This window comes from Centruroides sculpturatus, unplaced genomic scaffold, assembly GCF_000671375.1.
Source record: "Centruroides sculpturatus isolate CEXI.00-Female unplaced genomic scaffold, Cexi_2.0 scaffold658, whole genome shotgun sequence".
Lineage (NCBI taxonomy): Eukaryota > Metazoa > Arthropoda > Arachnida > Scorpiones > Buthidae > Centruroides > Centruroides sculpturatus.
In genome coordinates, this window is record NW_019384934.1 from 58,061 (window position 1) to 70,463 (window position 12,403).

A 12,403-nucleotide genomic window follows, 5' to 3' on the forward strand; every position below is an offset into this window, starting at 1 on the left:
ACACCAAATAATCTTTCAAAAAAATTGAATTTTGAAATTGAAAAATTGAACTTACATGATAATCAAAGTTCTCACAAGAGTATTTTGAAGAATATTTAGTATCTGTAATTAAAATGAAAATAAAAACAATCATTAAAATGCTTTCTTTTAAATAATAATTGTTTTAACAAAATATATGTAATTGAATTACTTGTTAAAGAAGGTGTCTGTTCATGTTTTTCTTCATCCATGACAAAAATCAAATCATTTTCAATTTCATTTTGAAGAGAAGAACCTGTTGAATCATACCTATACTTATTAATATTTCATTATAAACATAAAATGTGGAAAGTTCTCAAACACTAAAATTATTAATATCATTGAAGCATCAATATTTTAAATATGAGGATGAATCAACAACTATAGTCAATGTACTGTAATTTCTTGTGTGTATTTTTGTTTTGCAAATTACAACCACATTTTAAGAAGTAAAACTTTTCTAATAGAAATAAACCAGGTTGAAGTGTGCTCTAATGTTACTAATCAGGTCCAAATTATTCATTTTTGGAGTGTAATTATTAAATTAAAAAATACTTATGTCGAAAAATCGTTAAAGCTATTCCGCAGTGAAGGCCGTCTTAATACTTATGGTGTAAGAAGAGAAAAAAAATAATACAAAATAGATATAACACTAATTCAACAACTAGTTAAATTGGAATATTGTGCCACTATATACAGTAATTGATAAAAATAAAAATAATTTGAATGATGTACTTGAGTTACATTAATTAAATTTATAAATTTGATATTAATTACCAATATCAGTGATGTTGAATGTTAATAATGATATTAGCCAGTATTCATTCTTCTGATTTTGGTACTGAAAAATATTGTATTACAACTTGATTATTCAATAACATTAATCATCACTAATATACCATTATTTGGGTCAACTGATGCAGTTTACCTCACAATACAAATTAGATGGTCAATTTTTACAAAAACAATATTTACATTGGTAATGGGTAATTGGTATATGGTAATCTTCAAACCATATTGATTTCTATTGACCATGTTAATGAATTCATCTATGTTTCACTTACAAGAGACAGCCAGACATTCGGCTCTCTGATTTGAACAAAACTTAGTTAGCAAGTAGCCCTAAACACAAACAGCTGCTTTTCCAAATAATAGGTCCCAATTCTCAATGATCAATCTTACTTCATTCAAGGACTTGTTACATCAAGGGGAAGAAACACAAAAACTAGAGGATGACAATTGTTTTTCAGATATTTATTGTAATACAAATATCCTCTATAGCAGCGATTCCCAACCTGTGGTACGCATACCCCTAGGAGTACGCGTACCACAGATTGGGAATTGCTGCTATAGAGGATATTTGTACCCCTAAACAACCTATCGTGTACCCCTAGGGGTACGCAATAGGTTGTTTAGGGGTACAGAAAAAATTTAGTTATTATGGCAGTAAAAATAATATATTAATGAAATTGTAGTTCACTTCACGCCAGCGTTTAGAAATTAAAAATGTGACACTTCCGTGTTGCGGCATTATTGACAGCAATTTGTTAAATTTCAGACATGCTCGCTAGTACTTTCAACAGTTTACAACCGTCGTCTTCAGGCGAAATCGAATACCTCTGTTTTCGAATTGACAGCTTTTAACGGACTTTCCAAATTACATAATGCACGTGGTTGGAATAAAGAACAAATTAATAAAATTGAATAAATAAATGTTCTTTAAAGAAACCTGCTGTAATAACTTAAACTCCCCAAAACATATAAATATTGATTGATGGTGCCGTGCATAGTAATGGAATAAAATCAGAACATAAAATTATAACTTGGATTGTTTAAATAAAGTTATCCATAGCTGTGGTATTTCCAATGTCGGTGCATTACATGGCAAAGTAGCGGATATATAAAGGTTTTCCCATATGAATATTTGCCTACGATCATTACAATGCTTAAGTAATTTAACATGGTTCCAAAGTGGAAGTGGAAGATAATCTTGTTCTAGCACCTTTTTCGCTAATTCTGTGGCTGGCCTATTATTTCTAATGTCTTCTTGATGTTCGAGGATGCGGGACCGTAACATTCTGGTGGTAGCTCCAATATAGATAATTTCCTCCCCTGATATTGTATGTTTTAATAGAATTTTGTAAACCCCCGATTTTTCATTCAACGTGAGAATGTCTCTATCGTTGCACAATGTTCTTCGTAGTGACGGTTGAGGGGTTATAAAAATAGTACNACACGATCAGCGTTTTAATTCGGATCTTGTCTATGTAGGCGCAACAATGCGCAAATTACAACAACGTATCAAGGAACATAAATATACGATTAATAAGAAAATTGATAACACCGTGCTATCGTCTTACGCAACGCAACACGACATCCAAGTCCATTGGGATCGGGCGGAAATTATTAAACCAACGACAAATTTACATACAATGAAATATCTGGAGAAATTAGAGATCTTTAAAGCACACAAGAAAACGGGATGCATCAACCATAGAGATGCGGACTCTTTACCTACCGCTTGGCGATCTTTTTACAAGAATTAATGTCTTTATTTATTTTTATTTATTAAGGGGCATTTTTTCGAATTAATTTTTATTTTTCATTTATTTTATCTACTTTTCTGTTATTTATATTTTAATTTCATATTTACGTTCTTTTTGTGTTCGATTTTATTCTATGTTATGGTAACTGAAGAAGATCGTTAAGAAACGGTCGAAAACGTTATTATATTATTAATTTTATTAGCTGGATTATTAAAGGTGTGTTTTATTATTAGTATATTTATCCAGTTCGTTTGTTATATAAGTATACTGTGAAATTTATAGAAGGATATATTGAAGCCAGCATTTGATTTAATTTATTCTATATTCCAACCACGCACATTACATAATTTGGAAAGTCCGTTAAAAGCTATCAATTCGAAAATTAAGGTATTCGATTTCGCCTGAAGACGACGGTTGTAAACTGTTGAAAGTACTAGCGAGCACGTCTGAAATTTAACAAATCGCTGTCAACACGGAAGTGTCAAATTTTTAATTTATAAATGTGACGTGAAGTGAACTACAATTTCATTCAAGAAGTCTACCATTTTAACAAATAAAACAAGAATTTATTAAAATGAATAAAATTGACAAAACTACAACACAAATCTCGACACTAAATCGCTTAACAGCTCAAGAGAGAGTTTACATGCTTTTTCATACCTCTTTGTAAGTTTCCTTGATGATTTAATCCATGTAGGCACCTTTTATTGGACATTTATATGTCCAATAAAAGGTGTCTTTGAAAATGAGCACAAATATAAAAGTTTGTGACTCTGGCGACAAACAGATATCAATGTTGGAGGATCGGAATTTTGGCGGGTTCAGAGATTCGACTCGATGTCATCGGTCCGGCTTTCATTAAAAGATTCCCCCGAGAGGGGGTAAGAAATGTCTTTGATAGATTTTTGCAGGGAAATTCCATCACGGATGTTCTACAAATTAAAGGTTATAGGTGTTCCAGGGACCTAAAACAAGTGACAAAATCTGGATGCTAACCATAAACTTTTGTGCAAGTTGAGCTGCAAGTTATGCGAGAACAATAGAACGTTGATAGTTATGACAGGAAGGTTTACACATTCCCGGCTAAGATCGTTTTTTCTTCCAATTTGTTACATAAACGCAAGTGAACTAATTAAAATTTTAGTTAATAAAATTCCGGATCTCACAGTATTCATTATTTTATGTTGCTTCTTCTTGTGTTTGTTCTGTGAGGTGTTCGTTGTCCGAACATAAAAATCATTCACGAAAGTGTTCATTATCCAATTTGTTCATTAACCGAACTGTTCGTTAACCGATCACCCACTGTAGTCACAATTGATACATAGTTAATATGTAAATAAATTTGCTCGTATACAGTAGAACATCGATTATCCGAAACAATTCGGGACTGGGGTTGATCGGATAACTGATCATGTATGAAAAAATATATTAACCTATCCCACGTTGATATTTTTCTCCATTGCGTGTCGCTTCATGTTGAATTTTTGTCAACGTTAAGCCTAACAAAAATTTTTAAAAAATAATAATTGTGGCTATTGTATCGTTAAAAATTATTTCTTTATTTTGTACAAACAAAATAAATATATTGAAAAATATAAAACAAAAGAATTATATTTCGGAAGTTAATCTAGTATTGAACACGTTTCAATTCAGCACGACATACATCCCGACAACACAGTCCTTAGAAAAACCACACAAAGCAAACAAAACTCTTTTTCTTGGGTTTATTTGGAGATGTCAGCCACTTGGGCTATATTCTCCAACGAGCTGAAGCAAAATACACCACGCACGATGGGAGTGAAAAAAGCCTTGTTCAAACACTGGCACATCCTTAAGTACTCTCTCAACGTGTGTTGTGCTAAATCGGAATGTTTTTGAAACTAGATTAACTTCTGAAATATAATTTTTTGTTTTTATATTTTTCAATATACTTATTTTGTTTGTGCAAAATAAAGAAATAATTTTGAATGATATAATATGGTCGTACTACAGCTAAAACACGCACACCAACAACAATAATATTGGAGTAGCCCAAGACATAGCTAAATATTGCAGTGTCACAACACTAGTGGAAATTTGAATTTGTCCACTGGATCGCTTTCGGTTAACTGATGTTTTAGTTAACTGGTATTCAGCTAATCAATGCTCTACTGTAATAGCTTTATGAAAATTCCTCTATTTAGACTAGTGTCATCATTATGCCACTGTATGTTAAATAAATTTTTTAATTCAGCAAAATTCCACAATGGTTGGCAACATGCTACCACCAAAGAACAGATGGTCAAATTTGATGTACATTTTAACACAGTTTCATTTCTCTCATTTTACTGTTAACACAGGGGTCAGTAGAACTCATCACTTTTGGTAACTTATCACTGTCTCAGTCCACATTAAATCATGTTTATGGGACTCTACTGTATTGAATGTATTTACATGCACACATTTATATAATAATTAACTGTAAGCATTGATAACTTGATATGATATATACATATTGAAGTAAATAAACATTCATACACTAATTGAATAATACTGTACTAAAATAAAAAATCTAACAAATATTTTTTAATTTATTACTAAATTTTTATGTTTAATTTGAATGTTATAAAAACAAAAAATTCTTACTTTGTTTTAATCTAGACTTAGTATTGGATGTAATGGTTGTTAAGAGATTGGGATCACCCAGTCCAATTGCCACACCCCAGACTGCAACCTTGATTAAAAGAAATACCCATTTTTACAAAGAAGATAATGTAATAAATTGTATAATATAAATGTAGAAAATAAAGACATTTTAAATCAGAAATAATATTGCATATATTTTGAAAAAAAAATATATATATATATTATATATGATATATATATATATTACATATATATGATATACAGTCGACCCCCCTATAACACTGTTGATAATTCCATTTTATATGAATTCCATGTTGTACGAGTCACTTAGATTTTACAAATACGTGAACCGTTCACAGCCCGACACACGTATTTGTAAAATCTAAGTGACTCGTACAACATGGAACTCATAAAACAGAATCATCAACAGTGCAATGGGGATCAACTGTATATACATATTATTAATATATAATTGCTTGGACAGATCAATTTTATTCTCAAGGGGGACACGTCAGAAATCATGCAAGAAAAAAAATTAATCATAAAATTAACGCTGATTATGTGTTATCTGTTTGTAGATGTTCTTTTTTGTAGAGTTCACATTAAGCTTGAACACTTAGTGATTCACTCAGAATTTAAGATTATTATTAGTGATGTAATGAATATTCGGTTACTATTCGGTATTCGGCCGAATACCGAATATTTAATCACTATTTGGCCGAATACCGAATACCTAAAAACAGGAGTAAGAAATAACAAAAACACAGTAAATTAATCATTTTGGTATTTAGATTTAATGTTATCGGGTTAGTGTTGTTTGTTTATATCTATATATATAACCAATTCAACGGGTATCTGTCTGTCCGCATAACAGATGCCAAAAACAGTCACTAGAGGCACCCTAGCAAAGATTTTAAATTAACAATAAATTATATTCATTTGTAATAGGAATTTATTATTGATATGAATTTATTATTTATACCATTGAATGGTATAAATAATTATTATGTACCTTGCCTTATTATAAGCCTTGATTAACCTTGCGCCGCATGTTTACAACATCCCGTAACTCACAAGTCAGTGAACGTCGCGCAATGACTCACGGAAAATTTGTTGGAAAAATGGCAGATACATTTAAAATCAAGGTTTACAAGCAAAGGTAAATAAACAAATTAAACTATTTTAAAGTATTTATAGAATGTTTAATAGATAGAAATATAGATCCATATGATGCAATTGAGACGGTAAAATTTACCCTCCGAATGAAGGGGGTGGCGACCCCCCTTTGTGCGAACAATAAATGTCTAATGAACCAGACCCCTATGCGCGACCCTTCCCAAGATATAGCCCTCCGAAAATTATTCTATGAGTCATGTGACCGCCTGTTTGCCACAATTTACCCTGTGAATGAGCAGGTCGGCGACCCCCCAGGTGTGGGCAAGTGCGCGTTAACTTTTTTTTGCGCAGTAAGCTCCCTTTTGACCATGATGTCACATGACCAGAAATGACGTAGGCAAATTTTCACAAGCTTATATCTCGTGAAGGGTCACGAATAGGGGTATGGTTCCTTTGACTTTATTGTTTGCACAGGGGAGCTACAGTTTGGAGGGTTGCCACCCCTTCATTCGGAGGGTAAATCTTACCATTGGGACTTTAATGGAACTGTACAGCATATTGATAGGAACAAAAAAGTCAAAGGAACTGTGCCTCATGGAAATTTGTAAATAACGCCCACTAGGGGGCGTCCTGGGCTACTAGTTTGTTTGTGACTTATAACATGCACAAAATAAAAAAAAAATAATATTAGTCACATGTATTCACAATTTATAATTACAAGGATCACCACACGTACAGTACACACCTATTCGTTCAAGAATTGTCACACATCTGAGGGTCTGACACTGCCTATCCTTCTTTTTAACTGCTCGTTTTTGCTCTTCCCTTTCTCTTTCCTCTATCGCTCTAGTCCACGTATGCCTATGCATACATCATTGCTCATGATACTTTTGATTTGTCACTTTTCCGTCGTAGATTTCTCATTTTAGAATTACGTGACTCATAGCCTGGTGATAAACGAGAAAAGAGACAGATAGGACGTCAAATTAAGTCACAGTTATGATTTCACAGATTTGAGATAACTTGGTAGCCCGAACAGCCCCAGGCTTTTGTCCATGCACACTAAGTGACTTTCATTACAAGCATTTAGCTTTCCGAAGTCTATGACAACAATTGTTTGGCATTGACTGCTGTGAATTTCACGCCAATAAGCTGCCTCGACTTGTTTGATTATGTTATCAAATGAATTTCATATTTATTTTCACATTTTCATGGTCCTTCTCTGTTCTTTTCCGTTATTTACACGTGAAGGACTGTAAAAATGTGAAAATAAATATGAAATTCAGTTGATAACATAATCGAACAAGTTGAGACAGCTTATCATCATCCACATTTGATATCATCATTTATCACATACTGCCATGACGCTCTTGTCTGTCTGCTACAACTGTCAAGAATTAATGCAATTGGTGAAACGTAGTGACAGCGGGCCAATAGAGAGAAGGGTCCTTGCAATAATGCAGTTTGTGCACCAATTTTTGTACGAGCATTAATTGAGCTGAATAGTTTGGCCAAATATTCGGCTATTCGGCCACGCTCCTGGCCGAATATACTATTTGTTGCAACACTAATTATTATTTGTTTATTGTGAATTTTGTACAACATAATCATTATGGTTTATACAATTGCTCCATGGGTGGAAATAGTAACTCTTCATTTCAGAAATGGTGAGAATGCTCATCTTACTGCAAATTTATTTAATCAATGCTATCCAAACAAACATTGTGACACAAAATACTTCTAAGGTTGGTTCAAAAGTTTCAGTTAACGGGTTCTATGGCTAACAAAAAATGCGCCCCGGACATAAACATCCAGTAAGAAATGAAGCGACAGAGATTGGGATTTTGGAGAAAAGTGCTGCAGACACAACTTTAAGTACAAGGAAGCTGGAGGCTGTGGCTAACATTAGCAGAAGATCTATTCGCCAGATCCTCAAAGCTCACAAGTTTCATCCGTACAAAATTAATTTAGTCAACAATTAAATGAAGATGATTTTGATCGGTGACAGAAATTTTGCAAAATTATGACAGAAAGGTTAAGAGTTGACGTGAATTATCTTTTTAACATTTGTTTTTCTGACGACTGCACATTTTTTTAAAACTCAATGGTTAATCATCACAATTGTTGATATTGGTCAGATAATAACCCAAGCATATTTCATGAAGTTCATAGTGATGTAATAAGCACGTGGTGAGGGTTGATTTCACAAAGAGACGGGTATATAAAACAATAAGAAGTGCTTTATTTTTTTCTGTGAACATATACAGGAAAGGTTCTTGTTGATTCCGACCTCCTGAGTCCTTACTTCAAACAAAAGAACAAACAACACCTTTTTCGATTCACAGTCGAGCAAGACTTTCGCGATACAAAGAGATACTTAACTTCTAACTTAAACCTACTTATATCTAAAAAGAAAAGGAAAAAGGAAAAGAAAGTTAGATTAGAAGAGAGAAACGGAAATATTTTAGGATGGAACGGGTACCCGAGTTGGCGATTGGGGTGGCGGCTGCTGGATGACTTCGTCTTGGGAATTTTCCTTTTGGGGACGGATCGCATGCGATAATCAAATAAAAAATGTCTTTTATCTTTTGGCTGGCCAATGTCCTTATCAACGCTACTTCTTCCTTACGTGCTCTTCGTGCCTCTTTCAGCCGAAGCAACACCGACCTGGAGACCTCTCTCTGACGGTCTTCCCTCTTCTAGGTCCAAAGCCAAAAAGTACTCACTTAGTCTCTCACTTGCCCTCTGGGCTATTTCTAATCCTTTGTCTCCTAATTAGGTCATCGACCACCCACACCTGGACGAAAGTTCCAGAAAGTATAGACAAAGGAACACAGAACAAAGAAAGAAGGAAAGATAGAAAATCATATATATACATATATATAAAAATATAACAAAAATATATTGGTGTACCACCACAATAGCCAAACTCCACAAAAGCTAAATGTGTGGGCCAAAATCTTTGGAGATCAATTACTTGGTGCCATTTTCCTAGATGGTAATCTAATGGAAAAAATTATTTAGATTTACTTGAAAATGTTGTACATTCATTACTTGTTGATATTGTCGAACATGATGACCGATACTTAGAAGACAGCCTTACCTAACCTAACTTACTTTCCACAAGATAAAGCCCCCCCACATTATGCAAGACCAGTTACAGAGTTTTTGAACATGGCTTTTCCTGGGCATTGGATTGGATGTAGAGGTTCTTTAGAATGGCCAGCTAGATCCCCAGATCTTAGTCATCTTGATTTTTTTCTTTGGGGACATTTAAAAAGTAAGATCTATGCAACTGAACCAGGATCTCTTGAAGAATTACGATAAAGGATTGTAGACGAGTGTTCTCAAATAACACCCGAAACTTTCTGAAGTGTAAGAAACTGTTTTGAGCAAAATTTGTATTATTGTATGGAGGCTAGTGGTGCTCATTTCGAACATTTATTGAATAGATAACTTTTTTTTATGTCTGTGTTACTTTTTTCTGAAATAAATGTTTGTTTAGTTCATAAAATATAAATGAGTTTTTAAAATTTTTCCTTGTCTGTTTATTTAGAATCGCAAAAACTTTATTGCAAAGGATGTCCCCCTCGAGAATAAAATCAACCTGTCTGAGCAATTTGCTTAAATACGAATCAAACTATCCAAAAACTCTGCCGTTTCATTTTCATTGGCCCATCCTGTATATATATATAATTGACAAGGCTATGTCTTGTTTATAAAATTGTACTGCCGTTTTATATTACCAGCATAGAAGTATTGAAGGAGTACATGTCAAGAGTTGATATTTGGCACAGAGTATTAGGTGCCCAAATCATTTATGCATAAAAAAATCCAGACTTGTAGGTAGTCAGGGGACCAAAAACCAAGTCAAAATAAAATCTAAAATGGCGACCCTCTTCTACAAACAGGCAAAACAGCCACCTCACCCCACCAAAGTCAGTTGGGAAGAGTACCACCCACAGTCATTCTGAGAAGTGAACTCTGACATTAGGACCAAACACGTAGTTTATCGTAGTTTCTTCTATGTTAAATAAAATTTCTAATCTAATTTTGTAAATTTGAGAGTTCTTCAAATATGACGTTAAAACGGTTTTATGTCATTACAAGTGGATTTTTTAACATTATCTAGTATAGTAAAATCGTGGGACTGATAAAAATTTGATTTGTAGGGCAGAGGATGCCACTGCATGACCTTTGCCCTTTGACCTCACTTTACTCCAAAACTCTAATGAGGAAAGACAACTTTTTACTTCATTTAGTTAACTTTCAATTCAACAGCCGTGCCGATTTTAGATTTATATCTCAACACTATTGTAAATATCGTGTAGCCAATCCAAATTAAGTAAATTATTTGCCTGGATCATTTCTCAGTTAATTTTTACCAGTAAAACACATGGTCAAGGTCAATGTGGACATGCCACTTACAGATTTTAGCCACGCCACTAAAGACGTTATATTAGGGTTGTCGTTACATCCAATGATGTTATAATCGGGTTAAACTGTATATTGTTTCTGCAAGATAAAAAAATAATTTCAGACAATACAATAGCCATGATTATTTTTTCAAAAACAGGAAATTTTCATTACACATAGACAAAAATTCAACCCTGGCCGTCATGCAACAAAAAGAAATTTTGACATTGAATAGGGTATACCTGGATTAGTTAATTTCACTGCAAATGCATCGTGGACAACCTCATGGTCATGGCCAGCAAAGTTTGAACGACTGTGCTCAAAAGCAGCAATACCAAAGAAAATTGGAGAATAAGAATGAGACCCACTTGAGCGTCAAAGTGATTCCGCTTAGTAGTGAGTCTCCGAGACATAGTCTTGACCCAAATACAGCTTTGTCGTTTTACTTGTACTTAATGCACTGTAAGTTGGTTCTGTTTGTTGTTACATATATCCCAATGTAAAGTGGTGTATATATCTTATTATTATTATGTGTTGGGTTTAGTGGGTTATACTCGGTACACACCAGTGGCTGTGTACTATGCCGGACCAGAGTCAAGGCATAGCAACCAAAACAAAACTAAAATTAAATGTGTGTGTCAGTGTCTGTATTAAGGAATTTCCTAACAATATGGCATGTATTCAATATAGTGGCCTTCTGTAGTGTGATGTATGTATTTCTACTCAATTGTAATGTTCCCAGGCTTTTGTGNGTCTGTGCTGTAATCAGTGCTTGTTGCTGGATTATCCTGACAGGTTATGTGATCTTCATTAATGTTAAATGTTTCTGTCTGTTGATGTATTTGATCAGCAACCTGTTGTTTGATAAGTTCAAGTGTTGTTTGTGGGATAAGGTTGTTGTGTATAACTGTTCGTTTTTGATCAACAACCCTTTGTTCTGTGACAGTGAAGTGAGGATATTGTTGTGTGAATCTATGGTGTAGTTGTTGTCTGTACGCTGTCATGTTTGTTTCGAGTTTTGTGATTGCATAGTAAGTGCGGATGATAAACTCGTTCATTTCTGTTGTCCATTTCATCCGTTGGCGTGGTTTTCCAGTCTTTGTGGTCTGTGTATGCATTGCCACAGTAACACCAAGGCTAGGTTGGTTCCTCACATCTGTTGAGGGCATTGCAGTAGCCATACTTGGGGCAGTGCTGCTTTCGCCACTGGTAACCAAGGGAGACTGGAGCCTATTTTTCGAACGTGAGCCTCTGCCTAACCCACGAACGCGGACCTTGTTAACCCGGGCGACGTCCGAGCCGGTATCATACTTAGATCTGGTTACTACAGTAGAACCTCGAAAACTCGGCCTAATGTGGACCGAAGGGTGGCGAGTTTGTGAAAATGCCGGGTTATCGGGAATGGGGTTAAAAAAAATAAGTACAAGTGTTTCCTCAGAAAATACTGTACTGTACTTGTATGTATTGTTTACTTGAGAATATAACAGAGAATAAACTGCCCAAATACCTTAAACAAAGGAAAAGTACGTCCTTTATGAAAGCATAGAGCCTTTACTACATGAAAATGAAAATTAATGAATACACTGTGTACAGTAATTTACCTGACAAGACAGACCTCAGAAAAATACTTTATGAGAGCTTTTATACTTTTATAAAGCTGTCTATAATGAAAATTAATTAAC

At 34.2% G+C, this 12,403-nt stretch overlaps 1 protein-coding gene across 1 annotated transcript in view; it reads right to left on the minus strand.

Moving 5' to 3' along the window:
• LOC111632041 (C2 domain-containing protein 5-like) overlaps positions 1–12,403 on the minus strand; it is a 142,279-nt gene that overhangs the window by 35,120 nt on the left and 94,756 nt on the right. The window contains exons 13-15 of the mRNA XM_023376396.1: positions 5,190–5,277; positions 191–274; positions 56–102 (exon numbers count right to left, since the gene is read on the minus strand). Of these exons, the coding sequence (XP_023232164.1) occupies positions 56–102; positions 191–274; positions 5,190–5,277 (219 nt within the window). The remainder of the gene's footprint in view (positions 1–55; positions 103–190; positions 275–5,189; positions 5,278–12,403) is intronic.